General features: G+C 40.1%; 2 protein-coding genes across 4 annotated transcripts in view; one reads left to right on the forward strand and one right to left on the reverse strand.

Moving 5' to 3' along the window:
* LOC105392312 (eukaryotic translation initiation factor 5) lies at window positions 1–25,715 on the forward strand. Of its 2 annotated transcripts, none has more exons than XM_048627353.1 (14): window positions 1–392; window positions 632–762; window positions 16,174–16,267; window positions 16,640–16,765; window positions 17,199–17,420; window positions 17,881–17,998; window positions 18,363–18,450; window positions 18,859–18,957; window positions 19,295–19,384; window positions 19,844–19,976; window positions 20,329–20,491; window positions 21,418–21,625; window positions 23,214–23,396; window positions 23,853–25,715. In XM_048627353.1, the coding sequence occupies exons 5-14, from the start codon at window positions 17,264–17,266 to the stop codon at window positions 23,961–23,963; spliced, it is 1,350 nt and encodes a 449-aa protein (XP_048483310.1). In that variant the 5' UTR covers window positions 1–392; window positions 632–762; window positions 16,174–16,267; window positions 16,640–16,765; window positions 17,199–17,263; the 3' UTR covers window positions 23,964–25,715. The 2 variants fall into 2 exon arrangements, with proteins under 2 accessions (XP_048483310.1, XP_048483311.1); XM_048627354.1 differs by having other exon boundaries at window positions 392–533.
* Window positions 25,459–27,117, reverse strand: part of LOC105393425 (ninjurin-A) — a 15,599-nt gene continuing 13,940 nt past the window's right edge. For both annotated transcript variants that reach the window (XM_048627360.1, XM_048627359.1), the window contains exon 7: window positions 25,459–27,028. In XM_048627360.1, the coding sequence (XP_048483317.1) occupies window positions 26,831–27,028 (198 nt within the window). In that variant the 3' untranslated portion in view covers window positions 25,459–26,830. The remainder of the gene's footprint in view (window positions 27,029–27,117) is intronic.

The raw sequence follows: 27,117 nt of genomic DNA on the forward strand, positions 1-27,117 counted from the left end.
CTGATTTCGATTGTTCATTCGTGATTCGGTATTAAAAATCTTTAAAAGTATTGTTCCTCAGAGATTTGTGGCTTAAAATTAAGACATGAAATATTTATCTGATAATTATTTTAGTTTAAAACAATGCGTTAAGCTCAATAATATATTTTACGAAAAATTATATCGATGAAAAATGTTTACATCCGGTGTGAAGTTAGTACCAGAAACATAAGAAAGTGTCCATTTTCATTTATTTTCTGTCATCATTTTTACCAAGTCAACGTGCTCGTGTTTGATCAATTTATCATTTTATTTTACGTTAATTTCCTATTGATTGTGAAAGTGGTTAAAGACTATCCTTCTCCGTGTCCCGGAGGAGTTACACGCGGTTCTTTTTACTACTACAGTGGAAGGTACGTAGACGACGTTTCGTTGATATTTACTTGGCTACACCTATCCACATAGATATACGTACGTCTGATAGGTATTCTAGATCCGTATTGGAATTATCACCACGTTTTTCTGCCAGCTGGTGCGTTAAGTACGGATGGATGGTTAGTTGAAGTAGTGGTGTAGTACGATTTTGTTTTTGAGTTTAGGTTATGTGTGTTATTTGCGGATTTGTGCTGAAGTGTTGGTGATATTGGCGCAGGTCGCAGCGGCCGGCTAGCGTGGAGGTCCTGCGGAGCCCCCAGTGAGAGTTCGGTTCAGCTTTTCATCGCGTTGGTAATCTCCCGTCCACAGGGGCGTTACCATTTTATATGACTTTAGCAAGAAATTCTGGTGAGTAGCTTTTAACATTTTATTATGCTATTATAACATTACCTATCCGTGACCAACTGACCAAGTCTTGTTACATCGTGTGTAGTCTATGTGGCTCATAAGATAAGCTATTGGAATTTACAATGACTGTTCATAAGCCATACTTATACATACAGACAGGTGAAATAGATTAAAGCTTAGAAAAACTTGCCCCTAGGCTGTGCAACTAACCCAATCCACTACTTAAATGTATTTACACTCATGGGTTTATTAAATTTTACAGATAACACAGGTAATTTTAAATAGATTCTGTGGGACTTTTAACTATGAGTTATTTGGTAAAACCATTGTGGGTGATACATGTTAATGGAACATTAATTACTAATTAGGCTTTATTTGTACAATTGTTATATTCTAACCACTCATTATGGTTGATGAGCTCTTTCAACAGTGCAAACAAGAATTATTATCTATAAATTAACTTAATTACTTATACCTTACAATCCCTGTCCAACAAATATGTCCCGATTTGATTTTGTCACAGGGTATTACTGGACGCAATAAGTAGAATTTCCTATCCATTTTAAGGCTGTGCATAACCTCAATAAGTGTAGCCCAACTAATTATTTTATGATTAGAAATAATCTCTAACTAATGCAGCACTTGCAATTTTAAAAAGGTATTGCTAATATAACATGCAAAAGCACTAAGTATTTTAGCCATTGGTACCGGTACCTGTGGGTAGAAGGTCTCAAAAAGTATTAGTTGCAATGAACTCAGGGGCAAACAAAAGTACTTTTACAAGCCAACTCGTGGCTCACATTGTCTGGGTTAGGTTAATACCCATGGACCCTAGGATTTTCATGTTAGCCAGCGCCCACATCAGAAAAACTGAGCATTTTAAAAGTCATAGTGAAATTGTGGTACATTACTGTTGCCCGAGCACAAGTTTCGATCCTCCGTTAACGTTGCGTATCGTTGAATCTATGCGATACCTAATTCGAATCTACAGTCGAAATCGATAGCATTGAATGCTAGCGTTGGCTAGGAGATTCGAAGGTTCGTTTAGAAACTGCTGTCTTAACCTTATTATATCCTAAATTTCGCATTTTTTTTGTTTTTATTATGAAAATATTGTTGAAATAAGTGCTATTATTTAATATTATTTAATTAAATAAATAAACAAAGTGAAATTAAAATAATTCTATCAATTATTTTTAAAAGTTGTTTTAATTTTATATCGTATTATGAACAAATATGGACGTTTGTGATTGTGAAACCAATTTGACGTATAGATTCAAACAAAAACGCTAGCGATAAAATTTCGTTCGAATCTATGCGTCAAATTGGGTTCGTAATCGCTAAAATGTCAAATTTATATGGGCAAAGACTTTCGAATCTATACGCTTTCGATACCATAGTCGATAGGTGAATGAATTTCGAATCTATACGCTTTCGATACCATAGTCGATAGGTGAATGAATTTCGAATCTATACGCTTTCGATACCATATTCGATAGGTGAATGAACGTCACTGTTATTTTTCCATATGTTTGTGTAGTATCGAAAATTAGTATCGAATCCTGTGCTCGCCCTACTGTTCTATTTCTATTGAATAATGCAGATGAACTGTTTTCCTAAGCCTGGCTTCTTGTTTCACATTGATGGGAGGAAAGAGCATTAGTCCTATGAATAGGTATGTTTTAACTTAATAATTGCTTATTATTATTCCGCTCATTTGCTAAAACATATAATAAAAACTATATTTGTTATTATTCAGAGGGCTGATGCATCTTCCTTTTGTTGTTGTAGTTGCCTTCACAACTAACCAATTTCCACAACTTATCTTAGAATGTGTTGCTTTCATACATACATTTTCTTATTGCTCTCTACCTATTTATGCGAATGCACTTTTAATAAATCATACTGTTTTGTATGCAATAATGAAAGATATTTTTTAAGTATCATAATCATTGAAACCATGAATTAATAATGATTACATTACCTAATAACCATCAAAGTACTGAAGCTTTACCAAACTAGGTCAGTTACCTACAGTGTACTTCCTACATTGTAGTACACCTACTGTACATAATATAACTAAGTATAAAGTATACCTAACTGTCAAGTGCACACTTCAAAGACCCTTTTCCAATTATGGCGTCCCGATCAATATCCACTGTACAGCAAATCAAATGTATTGTATTAATTCTATTGAAGATATGGATATCCTTGTTATTGAGAAAGCGCGACCGACTATGTCTTTGAAAACTGTAGGTCTAGTGCAAGTGCCCGTTTCAAGTCCCTCTGGAAAGTGTCGTAATAAAATATCGTAGGTTCTATCAAATCTCATCGAACTTGTGAAACACGCCATATTAATGTTTCCCGATAGTCATCGTCAAACTTGTCATATTTAATACTACATAATTTCAAATTAACATTAAAATTACCCAGAAATTACCTACCTTAGTTATCTATTACAATGTTAATGTAGGAATAGGTAGGCATAAGCTCATCGCTTATCAGTGTATTACCATAATTTACTTAGATGTTATAAACAACTGGTGCAACATAAACACAGATACTTTTCAATATCTCATAATATCACTTTCATGATATTATGTATTTTTTCACCAATAATTTACTTCTTCATTAGAAGAGCTTTAATTTCAGTTAGGAACACAATCTCTGCTTACATCAAGGAAGTCATTTATATCTTCAAAGCATAATGCTATCTTCCTTCGTTTGATTTTCCTAGATACTGAATTAAATTTATTTGGCTTATATTGTTTCCGTGGACGTATACTTAAAATGGCATCTAAAGCATCTATTCCCAGCTACAAAGTAAGTTGAACAAGGCGGCTCTAGCCGCAATGCGCTGGCAACGGTCCAGTAGGAGCCGTGGACTCGACGGGGAAGTTGCAGCTAAGTGGCTTTTGTCTTGTCTGTGCGGGGCTATTCCTGCACTCTGTCACTTCTACACTATAGAAAAAAGCGGGTGGTGGCGGAAGCGACGAGCTGACGATGTGTCGCAACGTCACTATACTGGTTCCTCTGTTGTATGAGTATGGGATTCATATGTTAGGCAGCAATAATATTGTCTCTCGACGATATGTGCAAAGAAATTGGTCTCCTGTAACCTCAAATCGTGAGCTACCAAGTGAGGCACCTTTAGACTAGAGATCCGTGATACACCACGATGACTACTCACTACTCACTTAACATTCAGACAGCTTTGATCTGTATTAATCGTGCGTAACGTAGAACCGAAGTCATTTAATCGGTTCAGAAATGGCGTTGTGATCGGGCCACCCCTTCCGAGCTACAATACAGACAGACAAACAACTTCTTGTTAGCGTGTCGGTGACAATTACTACAGCTAGTCCAGGGCTTGTCACCTTGGTGGAATGATTAGCATCAGACCAGCATCAGTTGCTGTCTACTCATGGCGTGGCTCTGCCCGGGCGTATTAAAAGTACAGCTGATACCTGCGTCACTCAGGAAGACTCCATTCGTGCACCACAGTCAACTTGAACATGAACTTTTGCGTAGACGAAGTAAGCAATGCAATATCGAATTATACTCACCTAGTTCCCTACTGTACAGATCTTCTTGTCCAGTTTTGTTTTTTTACTAATAATTTCGCAAACCTTATTTCGTTATGTTGTTGCGACATTCAGCCATTATGAGGGTAAGGCATTGACCCCGCATGTTGCGAAAAATGTACCTATCTATGACTTTCTAGCTTTCACTAGTGTAGTAACAGTAACGAGTTCACTTATTTGTGTATGTGAGTCTTTTAAGTTTTTTACTACCTTACCTATCTTTCTTCTTCCGTAATTTATGGGTAGATCCTTTACTTACCAACGTTATAACTTCTCATCTCTGTTAATGAAATTAAGCGATAGTAGGTACATTATACGGCATTTATTAACCTTATCCATCACCATTTCCACTTTAGAACTCGCCAACCGCAACGCTTATCCGCCCTTTGGTATTTATTACCAGCCCAGTAAAATCCATTACAAAAACCCTAAAGTACCTGTCGTTTACTATGAGTATCACAATCATAGCCCCCTACCATCCTCAACATCACTTTGATCAGTTTTCGCAACCAAACTCTCATGATGGTTACTCTACCTTTGCAAGAAACGACAATACTATAGCTGTAATGCAATGCCACATTTAATGCAAGGACATAGAGTCGGTGTTCTCGTAGCAGGCAGCGCTCGGAAACTAAAATTTTCGTAAGTGCGAGTGACCCCCTAGCGTTATGTCACGTCCGATGTCATTGACCCCCCTTTCGTTTCGTCTGGCCCGCCCGATAGCCCCATATCTAGGTCTCCGCTCCGTACTACAGACACACAGACGGACCATTCTGTCTGTACATTGTATGTGCAAGTTCGCAGAGTCACTTAATTTTATTTCCTTGGGTTTATGGAATTGCAGCAATTTTTTTGCTCTATGTTTCATCAATGGCTGCTCTGGCGGGTCATGGCGCCATAGGAAAATGGTTATTCTCCTTTGCTTCCATCTTATTGGTCCTGATTATTTAGTACAGTAGAATATGTAGCAAAAACATACTTATGGAAACCACATAACATAACATTGATATTGATATGAAAGTGCCTTCGTAATTCACAAAAAGCCTTTTGTAAGTTTCGTAGTGATTGATGTTGCCAGGCCATCAAATTGTTACGTTATCTTATCGAAGTAAGTAACGTATCATGTATGCAATGCTTGCTTAAGCTGCTGACGTATTGGAAATATTTACAGCAGTCCCGATTAACTATACACTGAGCACGTTTACCGACAAAAATACAAGATATTTTGAATAATAAACCCCAAATATGTACCTATATGAAATAAAATTATTATCTTCAAAATCAGGATATTAACAGTCCGATACAATACAAAGCTTTCTACATCCAACCCTTAGTACCTAGCGAACTTTACATGTTCATTATACAGGGTGGCCCAAAGAGTGACGTCCAAAGGAAAATGTTTGATTCCTTAGGTCAAGGGGTAGCCAAATCACCCCCATGTATGTTCAGCAATTTTTAGTAGTTTAGGAGTTATCATTTTTTTCCTAATTTTCTACGAAAATCGACCTCAGTGGATTAATTATGTTTTATTATTTTTTGGATAACTTTTTTAAAGCATTTTTTATTTTTGTGTCATCCTCTTAAGTTGTTCTTTTAACCATAAAAGTTTCAGCTTCCTAGCTGTAATGTAAAATAGTTATTTTTTTATCGAAAGTTCGAATTATATCATCGAGCTAGACTGCTCTGAATTTTCTACTTGAAATTAAAAATTGAAAAAGATATTCTCATGGTGCCTTATTAATTTTAAAAACTCCGCAAGGTTCCAAAATTACATAAAAATAAAAATAAACTATTGCCTAATAGGGTATTATTTGCAGAAAAAAGCCTTCAAAGGTACCTGGGTGGAAATGACCTAATTAGTAAATTGTTTCAGAAAGTTGAAATATTCCTGTTATGTCATTACTAAGGACTAATTAAGTTAGAAAATGTATCAAATTAAAGGGAAAATTAAATTATTTACTATTTTTTAAATTTAAGTTACATTTTTGAATGTAAATTCTTAGAAAAATGTTTTAGTCTGAGTAGTAAGATTTATGAGATAATTTTATTATTAATAATAAGTAAATAAACTCTAATAATTATTTTACACATTTACTCACAATAAATTTTCAAAATGGCGACCTCCCATAGCAATACATAACCTACATCTACGCAAGAAATTTTCTTTAAGTCGCCTATACGCTTCTCTGTTTCATTCAGATGTAACTTTTTGACAGATGTCACATTTTTGAGAAAAGGTACTTTTTTACATGTTTAACCTTTTGACAAATGTAATATTTTTTACATTTGTCACTTTTTGACTTAAAGAAAATTTCTTGCGTAGATGTAGGTTGTGTATTGCTATGGGAGGTCGCCATTTTGAAAATTTATTGTGAATAAATGTGTAAAATAATAATTAGAGTTTATTTACTTATTATTAATAAAAAAATTATCTCATAAATCTTACTAATCAGACTAAAACATTTTTCTAAGAATTTACATTCAAAAATGTAACGTAAATTTTTAAAAAAAGTAAATAATTTAATTTTCCCTTTAATTTGATACATTTCCTAACTTAATAAGTCCTTAGTAATGACATAACAGGAATATTTCAACTTTCTGAAACAATTTACTAATTAGGTAATTTCCACCCAGGTACCTTTGAAGGCTTTTTTCTGCAAATAATACCCTATTAAGCAATAGTTTATTTTTATTTTAATCTAATTTTGGAACCTTGCGGAGTTTTTAAAATTAATAAGGGACCATGAGAATATCTTTTTCAATTTTTAATTTCAAGTAGAAAATTCAGAGCAGTCTAGCTCGATGATATAATTCGAACTTTCGATAAAAAAATAACTAACTTACATTACAGCTAGGAAGCTGAAACTTCTATGGTTAAAAGAACAACTTAAGAGGATGACACAAAAATAAAAAATGCTTTAAAAAAGTTATCCAAAAAATAATAAAACATAATTAATCCACTGAGGTCGATTTTCGTAGAAAATTAGGAAAAAAAATCATAACTCCTAAACTACTAAAAATTGCTGAACATACATGGGGGTGATTTGGCTACCCCTTGACCTAAGGAATCAAACATTTTCCTTTGGACGTCACTCTTTGGGCCACCCTGTATTTTACGCATGGACATCATCCTCCTTTAACATCATTATGTGCGCCATAATATCAGCCCTACTGCTTTCAGTTCAGTGACCTGAACATCGTTTTATATCTTCATCAGATTACCCTCAAGGACGGAGCGTAATCTGAAGCCTTATTGATATTTCAATAGCAAAGCTCTGCGGACAAACTAATTGCGAAATCTCATTCAAAATATTGAATAATCAGTTTACTCTTTAACCCGTTGACCTGGATCGAATCATTAGAACACTAACGATACATCGAGTGCTTCTCGGCTCATTTGCAAGTCACTGTGGGGGGTGGTAAACTTTTTCCGCCCCCCTTCTAGTAGGCTCTGTGGGGTGCGCGATCGATCGGGCCAGGGCGCATGCGCGGGCAAGTCCTGGCCGCAGGCTCCGGCCCGACTGCGGAGGTCCTTTGTGTGGAACCGCTAATGCCTATTGTTGGGTCCAATGTTGGGTACCGCTGGCAATTTTAGAAGTTTGCCTACTACCTTGCTTGTAGGTTTATGAATCCTATATACTACTTTAGAGGCTAAGAGGACGCAGTCCTTAGCATGCAGTATTTAGCATGTTTTTTTTTATGTTTGACGAAATTTGTAATTATCACAATTGACTTTCTCTTTTATTTACAATCTTTTTAGTACAATAAAAATAAAATTACTTATAATAATAACATAATAAAATGTCAATGTCGCCAACTGAGCAAACCAGATCCAATCTGAATACGATCTGCCACATCGAGCGATCTGATGTTTCTCAAATAAATCCAATGAATATTATAATTTTCATTCATCAGCATTTACATTATGAATTACTGAATTTAATGTAGGTGGAATACAGATGTTCGTCGGTAGGATGGATGTTAAAACAATCAAAAAATTCTGCGATTTATAAACTAAATTTTTTGCAACATCTAGGATTGCTGCTTTAATTTACTAATATACAATTTATGGGAGCTAGGCGGGCTGATCTGAAATTAGGGCGATATGTACAAAGGTTCCACTCGTGAGAGCCACGTACAGGAGCTTCACCCCCCTCAGAATAGAATAGAAACTACATATTTCGCATCCCGTGACTGCAGCCTAAAAAATGTGACGTCCATTTCGTCAATGTGACGTGCGAAAGAGCGTGTTGTAAATGACGTCACAACTCAAACAAGCAGCTGCTGCCTGGTTTAGTTTTATTGCTGCCACCTTATCGTGCATGTTCTACGTCCACTCAACTTCACTGTTACTGATTACATAATACTTGCTTAGGTACTGCCGTCTGAAAAGGTATTTTATGGAAATACACGATCCTTTTTGGTTTACTTAGAGAGAGAATGAGCGTAAAGTTTAATTTCATTATTGGTTTAAACCTTGGCATTTCGTTCACCTTTACGTATGCAGCTGAATATTTAATCGTCACTTGGTGGAAAATTACTAATGTATTACTTGTAGGTACAGTACTTAGAGTGGAGTGATAGGTTTGAAAGCAAGTAACTGTGTGCTCTGATTGGCGATACAAAGCCAAAAATGTTATGTTTCCACTGCATAATGCATGTCTAACAATACAATCTTGCAATTACTTATCCCCGTTTGTCCATAATATTCTAGTGCAACGATTCTCAAGTATTCACTCATTGTCATAGCCCATAGCGCGGTCGATATGACTCATTATTGTCATTAGCTGGTGCCGTGCCGTCTTCGTAATAGATCTAATTCCACATTCAGAACGCGCGACCTTGTCAACTTTGCCTGTTACAGTAGACGGTGACTTTTGACTCTGTTTTGTACATTGCCGGCCCTGCAATAAGCTGTTTGAGAAAGTTAAATACTAAGTACATTGTAATTTACTATCATCATCATCATCATCAGGTCCTGGGATCTCTAATCAGGGACATAGGGCTGGAAGTGTAGATTTCCACTCTGACCGGTCCTGTGCCATGCCTTCGTAATTTACTATACTTACATAATTACTAAATGGGCAATTTACATTTTAGGAAAGAGGTCAAATGGAAAGTTGTCTTTTTGGGAAATGATGGGTGTAATGAAACTGTTGTCCTTTCGATTGAGTTTTGTTAGAATATGAATTACGTCGTATTTACAAGTTGCAAATTTGCAATCAAGAAGAAAATGTAAAGTAATACAGCAGCATATCATTTTACTTGACCTCGTCGTCGAAAAGGTTATAAATATTGTATAAACCTTTTTGCTATCGAACCGTTAAATAGGGTTCAGGCCTTAGGGTCAAACCTTTATTTGGTGAAAATGTCGTCCCGTTTCTTGATAGGGGTCCAATCTTTAGAAGCTTCAATCACGTAACGGTCGGTTATTTTATGACGGGAAAGGTTTTATACAATATAAACTTTTATCTTCTGTTTTTCTTCGGCAGGCTTAAGTAACTCTAAAAAATCTTAAAAGTGATATTACATTAAATTTAATACGTAATATTATGTAACTGTAAATGAAGACATGCAATAAATTCATAACTACAATAGGAGAGTGATCAGTGATCACGTTTCATCCCACCGAGATAAATTGCAAAACTTATACGGCTTTCTTTGTAGAAACCCATAGTTATACTATCCATAAAATACATAATATAACATAATGTTATTCTTATACACAGTTCCTGAGGGATTTGTTTTCATTATTATGACCAGGAGTCCTCAGTATCTGGCTATAAAATAAACGAACGAACAAGAATCATTCATTTACCTTCGTAGTCGTAGCAGATGTCGGTCGACCGGAAAATAAATGTGTATCTGAACAAACGACACGTCGGGAATATACAGATAGGAAGTGAGACGAGGCTATGAATGAGATGGCTCTGTATAAAAACAATGGTGGCAGTAAATAGAGTAAATACTATAATATACCTTGTATGTATGTATGTTATTTTGCATGGTATAATTTTGAAATTTGGTCATAAAGAAGATTGTATATCTAGGATAGCCCATTTATACACTAATTACATAGTTTTATTTGATTTCTTGCGTATTGAAATTTGAAATACTAATTTAAAATAATATTGATTGAGAGAAGATTCAACCAATAAGAAAACCACTCTGTAGTAAGTACGGTATTTCTTTGAAACCTCCAATATTATAGCTAAGTGCAACCATACGCCACTCTGCCCGATACTGCGCGATCAATCATGCGCGCTATCGCATTACATACAGGCTGCGACACACCGAGTCTCCTTGAGAAATACATAAAAGCTATGTATATTGTGCGTAGGTACTAACTTTAGGGATGCTTTAGGGGGGCTTTCCACCAAAGATGTGCTATGCAGGTATGCTGCGATGAGGTACATGAAATCTCGTTCACCAGTCCACCTAATTATCGTTCCCACCAGTGCTATTGTATGTATTCCAATGAGTATGATTGGTGGATATTAATCGCATCTATAGCAGCGTAGTGCTATACTTCCCTAGTGGAAAAGACCCTTATCTCGGCAAATTTTACGATTTCACCGTCGCGCTCGTGTAAACGAATCGCGGTTTGTGAATAAAAAAATACATCTGTGCAAACAGACACGCTTGGTTAGCCGCCGTGATTAAGTCTGCCTCTGCTTGGTTTTGAGATAAGATTATATCGAGCATTGAGACTGAACTTATTATCAACCCGCACCAGAGCAGTGTTGGACACAAGCTTCTTCCATGCATGGTCTCCACGCTCGGAAAACGGTTTGAATTGGCGAGTAGCAGAAACATGTGCAGTCATTTTCTGTTCAGCGTAGGTCCTAAGGAAGGGCCAACCGCTGATACGTTCACTGCCATCCAAACCCACATAATGCATAAGCAAGTGGAACTCGTGCGTACCATTAAGCAGCGCAAAGTAGCCTACTTAGGACACGTTTTGCGTAATAAACGATACCAGCTGCTACATACCATAATAATGGGCAAAGTGGAAGGAAAGAGAAGGCCTGGAAGGAGAAAATTGACGTGGCTGTGCAACATCAAAGAGTGGACCGGTGTAAAAACCGTGGAAGAATTATTTAAAACAGCCAGGAATAGAGAGCGCTGCAAAGAGCTGACTGCCAACCTTCAATGATGGAGAGGCACTATAAGAAGAAGAAACCCACATGCACGAGGGCGTGAGGGGTGGTCCAGATCTACTCTGACTCCGCTGCAGTGCTTATATGCAACAGCTACAATACACTTCAGTACATGGACCATCCATTATTGTTGTCTCTTTATAAATGATGTTTTTCGGTGACTACTAAAGAATAGTAACATCACATTAAACCTGTGACGCCATGTGTAAAATTACGGCCAATCAATGTTAACCAAATGATTCAATCCGATTTATAGCGGCCATTGTACGATTTATATGAAACTATGGAGATGCTGGAGGTGTTGGAGCATCCCCATGCAAAGGGAGGATCCTCCGACCAGGCCGGGTGGTGTGGCCTGGCGGGCAGCTGCCCAACGGATAGCGTTGGGGATTTTCTATATATTGCAGAGTAGGTGAGAAACTTCGAATGCGCGATGTAGGATTTTCATAGTAATTTGCGTAGTTCCCATACATCTTCTCTGTATTGCGTTCCGAGCGCCATCTGTTGATCTTCGTCTGAACTAGTGGCTAGGAGTCCGCCACATCACTCCCCCACCGAGACCGGAGGGCGATAGTCTTCAGTGCAGCCGAGAGTCTTGATTGCCAGCCAGTGCCGCGTAGTCCGCAGTGAGTCGGGACTGTGAGTGCGGTGAGGAGTCCCCAGTGAGTCGGGGTGATGCTGCAGTGGCGATGTCCACGGTGAGTCGGGATGAGCCTGCAGTGGAGCATGGTGGCAGAGTGCTGCGTCGACCAGGAGAGGATGGCTCTGCTTGATGACCGGCCGAAGTGCAGTGGTGCTGTGCCAAGTTGCTGGTGTGGGTCGAGGGTGTGACCAGGCCTGCGCGTTCGCTGCATGCTGGTGGTCATGTTGCCCTTTGAGACCGGATGCTGGCTGGTTGGCTCCAGGGGCTGCTTGCTGAGAGTTCTGCTGCACGGCTGTTGAGGTGAGGAGAGAAAGTCGATGGAAGATGGCGTGGAGGCTGCTCTGCGGGTCTTCAGAAGGCTGCGCTGATGTTCTTCACGGGGTCACCACTATGGAGATGCTGGAGGTGTTGGAGCATCCCCATGCAAAGGGAGGATCCTCCGACCAGGCCGGGTGGTGTGGCCTGGCGGGCAGCTGCCCAACGGATAGCGTTGGGGATTTTCTATATATTGCAGAGTAGGTGAGAAACTTCGAATGCGCGATGTAGGATTTTCATAGTAATTTGCGTAGTTCCCATACATCTTCTCTGTATTGCGTTCCGAGCGCCATCTGTTGATCTTCGTCTGAACTAGTGGCTAGGAGTCCGCCACAAAACCGCATGACAAAATGCAGGAAATGATTGTGGCCGGTATGCTATTTTAGGTTAGCAAAATATCTGAATAAAAGGATGTCTCTCTCTCTCTCTCAGCCTTCCGTAGTCCACTGTTGGACATAGACCTCTCCTAACGATCGCCACCCCAAACGGTCACCCGCCATCTGCATCCAGCGGCTTCCCGCTACCTTCCGCAGATCATCAGACCAACGGGTTGGGGGGCGACCGACACGCCGTTTGCCGACACGGGGTCTCCACTCCAGAACCTTTCTACTCCAGCGGTCGTCGGCTCTGCGGGCTACGTGGCCAGCCCATTGCCATTTCAGCGTGCTAATCCTTTTGGCTATGTCGGTAACTTTAGTTCTCCTGCGGATTTCTTCATTACGAATCCTATCTCGCAGGGACACGCCTAACATAGCCCTTTCCATAATAAAAGGATGATGAGAATCTTAATCATCATCTATCGATCTCAATGGATAACTACATCTGTCAAGAAAAGCATCTCTTTCCTGGGAAAGAGCAAAGCGAAGCATTAGACTTCCTGCGTTAAGATTGCCTTGTGAAACATTCTCTGTAAGAACATAAACCCTAAATATCTTGATATCTTTAATAGTCTTTAACTGTCTTTTGCCAACTATTTACGCTTCAACTTAAAGGTTACGAGTAAACCTTTGAAGGTGAAGCGAAGGGAATTGTCATTCCATTCGTACCACACACCGTTGCTCCTATGATAAAGGACAAACAAACACACTTTCTCATTTATAAAATAAATATATTTCTTTGGAAAACTGATATAATTGGTTTCTTGAAATAATTGCTCGAAACTCTGAAAAAAGAAATAAAAAAGCTTATAATTCCTTTTCTAGACTGACATACAGAATACACTGCAATGCGACAAACACCCGGAATAAAGAGGGGCAAGCGAGGAATACCAATTCCACCTTACAAAACACATGTTACGTGAATTGGCATACGTGAAATCTCGAGTTTTACTTTACATATTTCCATGTAATTCTATATACAAATCTGTAGAGGGGTCTCACTCTCCCAGCCCTAACGCAAAACTTTACATAAGTCTATTACAGACTTTCCGTACTGCAGAGAATGAAGATAGTAATCTCGTTTAACTTGAAAACTCGGGGACTTGGAAATAAGCAACAGACGTAGATAATTAAATGCCAACTGTGTTTAAGCTTATTGCGCTGAGATGAGGATAGAAAAAGTTTTATCCTGCTGTGTTTTTAAAGCTATGCCATGTTTTTAACCTCCACACTGTAAAACAAAAATGTAATAAGTGTACGTAGCTGAAGAACCGTTTCGAATACGTTCTGTATGAAAGCGATCTTAGCTAAATTTCATCGAAATAAGTTTACCTGTTTAAAAGTAATACGTTCTATAATTTCATTTTGATTGTCATCATTATAATAATGATATTGATATTTAGATACAATGTAACATTGGTAATAGCGGACATTATGTCATATTCGTATCACCTGAGTATCACCGTACCGATGAGAAGTGTTGATATGAAACAATAACAACGGCCGCCACTATTACTACAACATTGCGGCTATAAGCGGAAGCGCCGTGTCTCTCGCATTGTTTAGCGACGGATGTGCTACTCGATACCGATGACAATGAATCGATTCTGTATCGAGTTACTCGCGATAATCGAGTACTGGCATATAAGTGATTGAATTATGCGTTATTGAGCCAAACATTCCTGCGAGTATGGGTACGGCAGACGTATAGGAATTATTACAATTTCTAACTGCGTAGGTCAGTATCAAAACCGTTTATCAAGTATAGTGGGGCCTAGCTAGGTAAACATTGCTGCATATTGATAGTCTCTTTCGTAACTCGTCAGTGGCAAGGGTGAAATTTGACTGCAACTGCCACATTGTACCTACTGTATGTCGTATCGCTCATACAGCATATTTTTAGCTCGCCTGTTATTGCTAGGTCATGTTTCGATCCACACTGATAACGCTGAATACATGTCTTCATAGTATACAGAGATATGCGAGTATGGGAAGCAGCATAAATGTACATGATAAACATTACGATTGTGAGCTAGCAAGATAATTACTATTTGTAGTTGGTACACGCTAGATGAAAGCTCGTATTACGTTTTAATCGTGTCGTTTATAGTCTCATGTCTTCACTGGTAACATTATAGATAGTAGGTAGTATCATGCAAGAGATCAATGAGAAACGTATCAAATGTATTCAGAGGATCTTTCTTATTATCTACCCTGTCTTGGGATTACACAAGTCATTCGTTATTTCTTGTAAAATTTAAACAAAAAGAAGGCTCTCTGAAGCTGAAATTTTCCGCCACAGTACAAAAGTCCAATTACGGCAAACAGACAGCTTCCTTACCTTCAAGTGGGTGGCGCCGCATTGCGGGGTGCGGGTAATTGGGGCTCCGGTCCGGTCTCTGCGTCCAACAGAAGAACTAGCCTCTGTTGGCTGAAGTCTTTCTTGGTACTTTGTTTGTGGGCATGCGAGTTTTTGTTTAGATAAACTGTAGGTTGAAGTTTGTTTCTTCTGTTATTTGTAGCAATACCATGGTATGGGGATTGTTAAATTGCTTAATGTAAGAAAGAATGAATAAAACTATAACAGAAATTGACGCATTGTAGATTTTCATGATCTATGTATCGGCGCGGTGGTATGTTATAAAATTACATTCGTCTTTCTTTGTAGTTGATCATTCCTACCTACGTACTTGAATGTAATAACAGTGGTTGAAATACGCACAGTACACACTATTTTCTTATCAATAAATGCCAGTAGCACATGAGACGATAAAAATGCAGTGTAGCGCAATTTATTGGTTGAATATGGTATGTTTAAACTACTACTTGCTTCATAAATAACACATTATCATTATGCTTTCTTTTGTAAATTATATTATTGTTCTTGCAGTTGGTAATGTAATCAAAGCTATCTTGTTTTCTAGACCTAATTAAAGACGCTTTAACTCTGCTGCTGTATTATTTACTTTTTAAGATAATGTGTGCGGTGTGGGTGAACGAATCCCCTTATCTTGTCACCTTGACCAAAAGACAAATGTGATGTCCTTCTGAATCATAAGTAGTACTACAATAGCGTAGCCATTTCAATAGTAAATGAGAGATACGTTGGCTAGTTGAATTAGTCAAAACAATATTGAACATAATTTTATTATTTATCAGCAAGTAATCGTCACTACCTATACGTTAAGTATATTAATAGTTATCGGACCACCTTATTACCACCACATGTACTATCTGGAGAAAATTCAAAGTTACCTCTTTCCTATAACCATACCTAGACTTAGAGAGAAAAACTAACTATTTTTTCTAACGTGTAACATCCATTGTTACAGAGACATCAGTACAGTGCGGAGAGGTGTGCCGGCAAACCTGTCGGGAGTGCATGACGGGCACCAGCACGCGACACGCGCGCCGCTCCCACCGCAGGTCAGTGTTGCGCGGCATGTTGCAGACACAACAGTTCATCTAGCTAGACGTTATGTGGCGACGGTCTAGCGGGCTGTATGACTGTATGTCCTACCAAGAGTGATGAACGAAGATGAATAATACGACGTGAATAAATGTTTAGCTAGCAATCGTCTACTGCCGGATATATTCCTTGCTCAAGGCACGCCAAAATTCACAATACTCTGTTCTCGATGCTAGTTCATTCACCACTACCGGCTGCGCCTTTAAGGTTATCAGCACGGTCCATCATTCGCCAACATACATGAACTACTGGGCTACCAGTACCAGTCTAGTCTGATAACTATAACACTGTTTAACTAGTACTAAAGCTGACTATGTGGTTGTTTGCAGAACATCAAAATATTGCAGCAATAGGCACCGCAAGCTGCTGCCGCTGAGGCCCACGTGACTGGTCGGCCGCCGGGCGCCGAGCCCATGCCGCGCCCCGCGCCCCCTCGCCACATCACTACTGTACAGGTAACATTGCCTATGTATCATCATCGTCATTGGCCCGTTATCGTTTATAGCTCGATATAGGCTTCTAACAATACTTCTAGATCTTGTTGGGGTCACCAATTTGATACAAACAATATTTGCAAGATGAAATTCGACTGGAGTCAGATATAATGAATATGAAAAATGGCGGCTAGAATAGCAATTTGTCCTTCCTCATCAAGTCATTACCCAGGGGGTAATACCCCTTACCATTCTAATGTCGGTCCAGTAGACAGGAGTCCACTGAAAAAAAATACTGAAAATTATGTAGTTTAATCCTAATGTCGGTCCAGTAGACAGGAGTCCACTGAAAAAAAATACTGAAAATTATGTAGTTTAATCCTTATTTCGTCCATATTTCTTTCAATTCCAATATCACACCCATTATCTCTAATTCAAAACTCTCCAATTCCAGATCCAGTGAGCCAACCACCGCTCCCCCCACTCCCTTGTAAGCCCGTCCTCCCACACACCACCACAATGGGGTCCGTGAACGTGAACCGCAACGTGGCCGACGCGTTCTACCGCTACAAGATGCCCCGCATCTGCGCCAAGGTGGAGGGCAAGGGCAACGGCATCAAGACCGTCATTGTCAACATGCTCGAGGTGGCTAAAGCGCTGGGACGCCCCGCTACTTGTGAGTATCTGCCCGCTGAGATGAAGTTGAACCCATAGATGTCGAAAATGAATGCAAATAAATTGTGTAGCGATCGCCGATTAAGGGTTGATGTATAAGCTGGATAAGCGCGTATCCTTCCGATAAGAAAATCATGCAATGCAACAAACTTGGTTGCGTAAAGAGGCCCGTATCCCAGACTTTAATCAGTAACCGGAGTCTAAATGGAAATTTGGTTAGGTTACAAGTGCCGAAAGCCTTGTAGCATGACCTGTCTTAAAGCCATCGAATATCTATGGATATTACTTGTGTATCTAAACAAAAAACATAAGTAACGTGTTACTTGTTTCATCAAAATGGCCGTTAGAAGTGCTAGTGTGTATTTCAGAATACGCAATCTTACGTAAGATATCGAAACTCACACTTGAGTAGCTGATTTAAACTTTTATGCCCCCACTAAACAAAGTCCATTTTCTCACAGACCCGACGAAGTACTTCGGGTGCGAGCTGGGCGCGCAGACGCAGTTTGACTTCAAGAACGAGCGCTTCATCGTGAACGGCAGCCACGACCCCGCCAAGCTACAGGACTTGCTCGATGGGTAAATACATAAACTATTTATGTAGGTGCAACAACGCAACTTTTGCAACAGATATAAGTGGAAATACAAAAAAAAAACTGTTTTTTTAAACCAGTTAAAGACAAAACTGGGACTTCTTTTTTGAAGCAGATTCAAAACATAATCTTTAATCTTTACCCGTTGCGTAATTTTGAGTCGTCAGACATGTCGTAAGTATGCAGGTCGACGACAAAATTGCATCCCCATATAAACTTTATTGCTCGTATGGGGTATTTATATGTTTTTTACTCAATCTGTGTAGGTAATCGTACCGCAGCCTTTTTTTCAAAATATGTATTATGTGTGGTACTGCTGGTAACAAATAAATATCCCATTGTGTTTGCAGCTTCATCCGCAAGTTCGTCCTCTGCCCGGAGTGCGACAACCCAGAGACCGAGCTCATCGTGTCTACTAAACGCAACACCATCTCACAGGTACGTAGTGTACCTTGTGTAGCCTCTAAGTTATACAGGGTGTAGCCTCTAAGTTATATAGGGTTTTGCAAACATTTTATAGTATGCCGAAATGGAGACACTCAGGGAGTCATTCTGAACAACTTCGTTCTTATAAGTGTATGAAAATTCTTGAATAAATATCTGTAAATTACGCAAATAAAAGTAATCATTAATCTTCATGTAGTGTCGGTGACAAACACAAGAGCTAGCATAGGTTTGTCATTGTGGAAGGATTGGCTAGTCGCTGTCAGTCGCTGACTACCCAGATTTCACCGATCGTATATCAGTAACAGATGTTACTTCACTTGAGGGGACTACTTTCGTGCACCTATGATTACATTAAACAGTTGTTATTGTTATGCGATAAAAACTATGTGTAATTTCCAGGGCTGCAAGGCGTGCGGCTACCACGGGCTGCTGGACTTCAGCCACAAGCTCAACACCTTCATACTGAAGAACCCGCCGCAGGCCGACCCGCACACGCAGGTAACCACATAAAATAAGGCTAATTTTAACAGCATGCCAATTTGTTCATACACGTACAAGTATTTTGTAAGCCGTTTAGTTGATTGTTGTTGATTGATTGCCTTGTCCCAAGCCCAAGTATAGTTTTTACAACTCCATTTAGAATGTCAGAGTATTAAAATGAATCTACCAACAGATCTACTAAGAAAATGCTAGGTTTTTCGTGAGAATGATGATACTGAACCTGGATTGCAGCACATACGAGCATTAATGGATCCACTGGATACAATTAGATCTATGTTAAAGCTGACTCCACCTCAAAACTCATGTAAATAATAGTATATTGTAATATTTCCAGGGTTCGTCTCTGACGGAGGGCAACCGCGGAAAGCGCTCCAAGCGCTCCGGGCCCGGCTCCAACGGACACGACGGCTCCGAGGACGGCAAGGTAACAGAATCACTATACTATACAGGTTGTTGCGAAAATTTAAAATTTAATTTTCACAAGTTTTTCAAAGTAAAAAAATCCCAGTAAACAAGTAAGAATATTTTTTTACGAGTTTCCGTATTTAAAAAACATCAAATTTTATTCATAGATGTATTTTGGGACCTTGCAATTTACACCCTTGCTACTGCTATTGATATAATCACAAAGTCGACCTAGTATGCTACTTTTGCAACATCCTGTAGATAAACAAGGAAAACACTGATATAGAATATACAGGTGTCCCAAAAGGTTACGTAACTGAGAAGATGAGAGACAGGGGTAGTCACAACTGTGACAAGGGTTACCAGAAAACTAAGTTTACTTCGAAACAATTTTGAAAAAAGCCGATGACAAAATGAAATGCTACAACAATCTACTCACAACCCCTTCTCACTAACACACATTCTCCCCCCACCCCAGGAGGGCGAAGCTCCAGTGACTCCGACGACCCCCAACCCGAAGAGCCGCAAGGAGAAGAAGCACGACGACGACGATGACGACGGCACGTGGACCGTGGACGTCAGCGAGGAGGCCGTGCGCGCGCGCATGCAGGGTACGCATCTCGACAGTTTCTATGCAGTCTGTATATAATATTAAATAAAAGGAGAAAGTGACTGATTTGGCATCAACGCACAGCCCAAACGGCTCAAGCTACGATCATGAAATTTGGCACATAGGTTTCATAGGTAGTGTAAATGAGCACTAAGAAAGGATTTTCGGAAACTACACATCTAAAGGCGTAAAATAGGGATTGAAAGTTTGTATGAAGTCCTTCAGTTTATCGCGGAGTTCCCACGTAGGTATATACCTAAGCTAACTTAAAGCTAAAGCTCCTAGGTTAGTTTTACACTTGCAAAACTGAAAAAATTAAAACCTCTATACTAACAAGCAACAACCCTCCACAGATCTAACCGAAGGCGCGAAATGCATGACCCTCTCATCGGACACGGCGGACAAGAACGAGAAGCAGCGCATGGACCTGTTCTACGCGTTCCTCAAGCAGCGAGCCGCCGCCGGCGACGTGGCCGGCACCCGCGCCGCGCAGGAGATACTGCACGAGGCCGAGAGGTGAGAGAGAGAGAGAGAGAGATGTTATGTTATATGTATATGATGTATGTTCGAAGCAGCGCGATCGAACAGATCAGCACATTGTAATAACGCAATAACTAAATTACCTAGTTTGTATAAAATAAGTTCAGTCCACTTTATGCATGAAATTGTCTTTCTAGGTCAGTACACGTTTTACCACCGTCGAACTCACACTATTGTACTCATACTTATATCCTCTTTTAACCCCTTTTTGTAACCAGTTTTAACTTGTGTAACAGTGACAATATATCTACTTAAGAACCATAATTAAGTATATCATTAAATCTACCCCTTTTAACCATCACCAAAGAAAGTAGCTACGCGACGGGTGCTAGCTTTCTTCAGAGAGAGAGAGAGAGAGATACACTGCCGACAGGTGGCGGTGTAGTGTGTTGTGTAGAGACATTCCTCAAGCAGCGCGCGGCCGCCGGGGACTTGGCCGAGAGGTGAGAGAGAGAGAGAGAAACTGTCGACAGGTGGCGGTGTAGCGTGTTGTGTAGAGATGTTCCTCAAGCAGAGAGATCCTGCACGAGGCCGAGAGGTGAGAGAGAGAGAGAGAAAGAGAGAGGGAGAAAGAAGATAGATTTCAGTGGAGTTGACAATGACGTCGCTCAGCACACTTCACTGGAGCTGTTAACTGCGTTCTGCTGGCAGCTTTGGTTGTTGTGATGATATGAATTTCAATATGTATGCTTCAGTCGACTACAGTGTGGCCGTCGAAATAATTTGTTTCTATATTCTACCGGATGGTACCTAATTTGAGTTTGGTGGTAAAAATATCAGTAGGTACAGATTTGACATTAAATAATGTGTGAAATATGCAGCATTCTATTCTAAACACTATTTTATCTACCCTCCTTTTTTATTGTGTACCTAATTAATTTTAAATTATAACCTCTTTGCAGACTGGAAGTAAAATCCAAGGCGCCGCTCGTCCTATTCGAGATCCTGGTGCGCCCTTTAGCCATCGCGGCGGACGTGCGCAAGCACCGCGCCCTGTTACTGCGCTTCACGCACGGCGACGCGCGCGCGCAGCGGGCCGCCCTGTGTGCGCTGGATCTGATGTGTGCCGAGCAGCCGAGCTTGATGGCCAAGGTGCCGGCGCTGTTGAAGGTAAGGCTACTAACTAAGGCTACTAAGGCAATAGCTTAGCGACCGGCCGCATTGATGCTAAGACACTAGCTGGTTGGATACGTTTGTTAGACGAGCATTGTGGCACCAAAAACAGTTCATTTACGTATAGATAGACCCTCTTTCGGCTTACTATGCCTTCTTTTGACTCTCTGTATACCTACGTCTATATATTACGAGTGTAGTGAGTTGCTACTGCGCTTCACGCACGGCGACGCGCGCGCGCAGCGGGCCGCCCTGTGTGCGCTGGATCTGATGTGCGCCGAGCAGCCGAGCTTGATGGCCAAGGTGCCGGCGCTGTTGAAGGTAAGACTGCTGTAGAATAGTATAACAAACTTTCTGAAATTGTTACGACCGAACGCATTGATACATTCTAAGCGAGTTAAATACGAAAACGCAACAATTTTCATCAAAAAACTATGAAAATTGTTGCGTTTTAGTTTGCGACACCAAAAAACAGATCATTTAGTTATAGATCTAGGTTCAGAAAGACCCTCTTTAGGGTCAGTATGCCCTCTTTTGACTCTCTGTATACCTACGTCTATATACACAAGTGTAGTGAGTTGCTACTGCGCTTCACGCACGGCGACGCGCGCGCGCAGCGGGCCGCCCTGTGTGCGCTGGATCTGATGTGTGCCGAGCAGCCGAGCTTGATGGCTAAAGTGCTCGCGTTGTTGAAGGTGAGACTGCTGTAGGATAGTCATTCAAACGTTCTAAAAGCTGTGGGACCGAGCGCATTGATACATGGTAAGACACTAGCTAGTTAGAAAGACCCTCTTTAGGGTCATTAGGCCCTCTTTTGACTCTCTATATACGCCCGGCGCATATATTGCAAGTGATGCGAGTAGAAGCAAGCATCGAACGCATGGATACATGCTAAGACACTAGCTTGTTGGATACGTTTTTTTGACGAGCATTGTGGCAGCATAAACAGATCATTTACATATAGATAGACCATCTGAGTGACCGTCTTTCGGCTTACTATACCCTCTTTTGACTCTCCTTATACATTCGGCCGATATATGACATGTGTGAGTTGTTACTGCGCTTCACGCACTGCGACGCGCGCGCGCAGCGGGCCGCCCTGTGCGCCCTGGACCTGATGTGTGCCGAGCAGCCGAGCTTGATGGCCAAGGTGCCCGCGCTGTTGAAGGTGACTGTATGCTTAATCAGTGTGAAGCAATCTGACTTGCTTTCGAGAGCGACTGTGACGCAAAACTTTTGCTACGTCTCGTCATGAATGTATTGCGCCACTATGATAGGAATAATACGGGGTAACATTGATCTAGCCGTATGATTTTTCGTACGATAGATGATACTAGGGAAGTCTTCATATTAAAAATCTCACGTACCACCTATGTGGTACCATCTATGTGGTGGTCGACGGCATAGTAGGAGGAGTTTATCTCACCTGTCAAGCAGTGAAAATTGGCCGCGTTTAGTTTTAATTTCTTGAACGGTTTAAATCTCTTACTAAGCCCACTGTACCAGGGCTTTATGGATGATAATAAGTAGCAAGCGCCGTAGCATCATCATATGTCTATAATAACAACCACTCCCTCAATTCCAGCTCCTCTACGACGCGGACATCGTTGAAGAGAAGTCCATCCTGGAATGGGCGGCGAAACCCTCGAAGAAGTACGCTCGCAAGGAGGTCGCGGCCGAGGTGCGCGCCGCCGCCCAGCCCTTCCTGGACTGGCTTCAGCAGGCGGAAGAAGATGATAGTGATGAGGAGGATGAGGAGGATATCGAGGTGAGACACACACATACACACACACATTTTCTTAGAACAAAATGTTCTGACGGGCGCATCCTTCCTGTTGAATTCATTGCCTCCCGCTCAGGAATTTTAAGCTAATGTCGGCTTTAATATTATCTATTGCTGCCTTGCTTTGACAGTACACGGACAGAAAGAGACAGACATAGATTTATTGCCGATTTTAGCTGAAAGTTCCTTTCTGCAACTCTGCATTAGAGAGGTATTGACCAGACGAGGATGGCTGAGAACGAGTGCTGTAGGGCTCCTTGAGTGAGACCCACGTCCAGCAGCTATTTAAAAGTAGCAGCGGACAGCATGTAACAGCTGTCTGAGACCTATAATGGAGGCCCAGCCTAGCTTGAGATCGTATGGCCTTCATGTGTGAGATATCTCCACAGCCCTACCATACATACCTAGTATTATTATTAACCGTAACGTCGTCTTCCTCAGATCGAGTACGACGACCGCGCCAAGGCGACGCCGATCAAGGCGGTGGCGGCGCCGGCCGCGAAAAAGGACGCAGACGAAGAGGAGAACGACGTCGACATCGACGCCATCTAGACGTCGACGTCGCCTTGTTGACGTCGACGTCGACTTGCGGACGAGACGTCAGTCGTCTACGGATAGCGCGCGGGTTGAATGCTGTCTTGGCTTGAGAGTAAATAGCATTGGTAGCTCCTCCGCATGCCTAATGTTAAACTCTAATCAGACAAGTGTTATCGTAAGGGCATATGCGAGTAGCTACTAGTATGCGAGATATCTCACAAAGATAAGAATAGAGCTTTTGTGTCATCATGATCCCAGGGCTGGACTAAGGCCTTTTCAAAGAAATATCACGACATGGTCATCTAACAACTACCGTCTAGTTTCCTGCTCTCTAATGCTCTATTTACTAACACACACCTTGCATGCCTAAGCTCTGCATTCAACTCGTGCGAAGTCGCGATTAAAAATATCTGGAGTCCCAATAATATACTTAGCCCAAATTGATAGTCTGTGTGACCCAGCCGCCCTTCCTGTGCCGAAACTAAACATCTCTAGTGCACTGTACACTAAACACAACGGTAGTAACAAATATCGTTGTAAAATGTGCGGTCTACTACAGATGTTTACTGATACATACAAAATTCTTCTACGTGTCATGTATACATGAATAGTGTAGTTGTGTACGTGTATTGTCAAACCGATTTAGATGTATAATTACGTGCCCTTCTTGTAAAATATTACGATAAAATACATAATTAGGTATCTCGGGAGATAACTCATCTAGATAGCTGGTATTTACAACAATTACTCGTCTGGTAAACTATATTTGGATCTGTAAGTTAGGTTAGAATATACTGCAATGAGACACCGAAAACTGGGTGTAGAAGCTTGATAATACTAATGTAGTTTTTCTTCAAAATTTCGCTGGAACCCAATCTAAATAATGTAATTACATAGCTAGTTAGTATGGAAGGTATAAGTATAAGTTACCTTGATAACGTAAAATTATGTGTAACTGGCCGCCTGGCTTTCGGGAAATATACTTGTTTATAAACATCTTTTCTTTGCATTTGTATAGAGTTTCCATTTTGGTTTATTTCTGCATATATTATGGCGATCGGTCAACCTTGCATGATCCCTCTTTGCTGACAGAGGTCTAAACAGCTACAATATTGGAAGCTGGCTTGTTATTACAACTTAAATCTCAGCAATCCTCAACTCGGTTCCTATACACGTAGTTTCGTTTAAACCATATTTATTTTAGGACGGCATTTTTTTGAGTAACAGCACATTATGTCGAGTGATCATCGGATCTCTAAATGTATTTGGAAACGGTAAGAGCTGGTCTTGTTTCTAGATTAAATGTATTTTTTGCGTTTTTTAAAAACGGTCACAAAGATGGTAACGTAACAGCAATAAGAGGACTGCTCTAGTGTACGGTAAATGAAGGCAATACTGCGTTTGTAATGAATTCTTATTTAATATAATATATAAAATACTATAACTGTAAATCTTAGACGTGCGTTGGACTGTAAAAATCTCGCCTACTGAAACTGTGTTTTGGGGTGCGTTTTCAGCCAATCCACGGGCTACTTTTATCATACTATGTATTTGTATATGTAATTTAAGTTAGTTTATTTGATTCGGCCGCAGTGGCCGGTGTAATATAAAGCTTGGGGATCCGCGGTGGTCAGTGCGGGGCTGGGTTCCGTCGCTACCCACGGCTGCTATTTTCTCTACTCTAATATTGTAATAGTTATTTTAAAATTGCCATTTGACAATTTTATTAGATTTGTTTTGTATTCAATAAATTTGGATTCTGAGAAATTCGTGTTTTCTTCCAACATGGGTGACGATAAGGTAGGGCAGTGGGTTCTGAAATTAAACTCTGTGAAGATTTTGCAGATTAATATTTTTTTAATTATAAAACTTTGAGCATACTTTCAAATTGTATGAAAATGAAATATTTAGAATTTGCATTATAGTTTAGTGAGATCTAAAAATTATAATTGCATTATAGAACCAAAAGAAATAATCAGATCTGTTACAGATAATAAGAGATTCTTAATTTTAAGGCACATAAACCACGATTCCATTGAATGAAAAACACTACCTATGTTTTCCCAATCGTAGTAAAAAATTTACGATCTTAATCCTAAAAGACTTAAACTAGTATGATACAAAAATATATCTTATATGATACACGTATAAATGCGTCTTATGACTTATGAGCACTTAATTTAATATGTACATAGCACGTACATAGTTAGCACTTACTAAGTAGGCAGGCATGGGAAAAATAACTATTTCTAATGGTGAAAAGTGCAAATTCAAAAGTACCTAACATCAACAAAAATATATCTACCTAAGTATGGACTTATAATTTCTGGCATTGATTTATTTATTGCACATTAACGTCGTTAGGTATAGGTATCCATTACCTAAACAAATAATAATTTTATTTTAATATGTACTTTTAGCCAAAGTAGTTGGAGACATTAACCAACTCACTCGCATGTGACACCCCTTCTAAAACCCCTAGTACCTACTGTTCAGTTGGTGAACAAAGGGTAACCCCTAAAAACCTAAGGACCTGTGCACAAAATTGCGAATCTGCCATAGAACATACCAGTGGGAGAAGGTATGACGTCGCGTTGCAGCATAGGCTTAATTCACACACTCTTTTAGTATAAGTAACTTAATGTGAAAGGTTCAACATCAGACACAGTTAAAATCTATTCCCACTTATTATAAAATGATATGATTGAAAGCTCTGGACTTGAATTAGAACTATCTTTAGTCTAAGTTTTATAATAAGGCGGATTCGGAGTGTGTCTGCGTGACGTGCGAACGTTGAGTGGTTAACCCTTTTTAAGGCAGAGGAAGTTCAAGTTTTGGACCTGAAGTTTATATCAAGTTCAAACTATCATGGTCATAAAGGGTTAAGGGTTAACGACGGCAGCGACGGCGTTGAGCGTCCCGACCGGAGCTACGCTGAAGGAAGTGATGAACACATTGACGATGGTGATGAGGAAGATGCCGATCACCGTCATGTTGTTGATCTTGTCCGCCTTGCAGATGTCCTTCTCGTCTTTGACGTCGTACCGGCTGTTGAGGATGAGGCCCACGCCTACTGCGATCTGAGGAAGAGAGGGGAGAAGGTTAGTTTGATCTAATTAAGTAGGTACCTATATTTTGCCTAACATATCTAGGTACCTACATTAAAAAT

This window comes from Plutella xylostella, chromosome 18 (genome assembly GCF_932276165.1).
Source record: "Plutella xylostella chromosome 18, ilPluXylo3.1, whole genome shotgun sequence".
In the NCBI taxonomy this organism is placed as follows: Eukaryota; Metazoa; Arthropoda; class Insecta; order Lepidoptera; family Plutellidae; genus Plutella; species Plutella xylostella.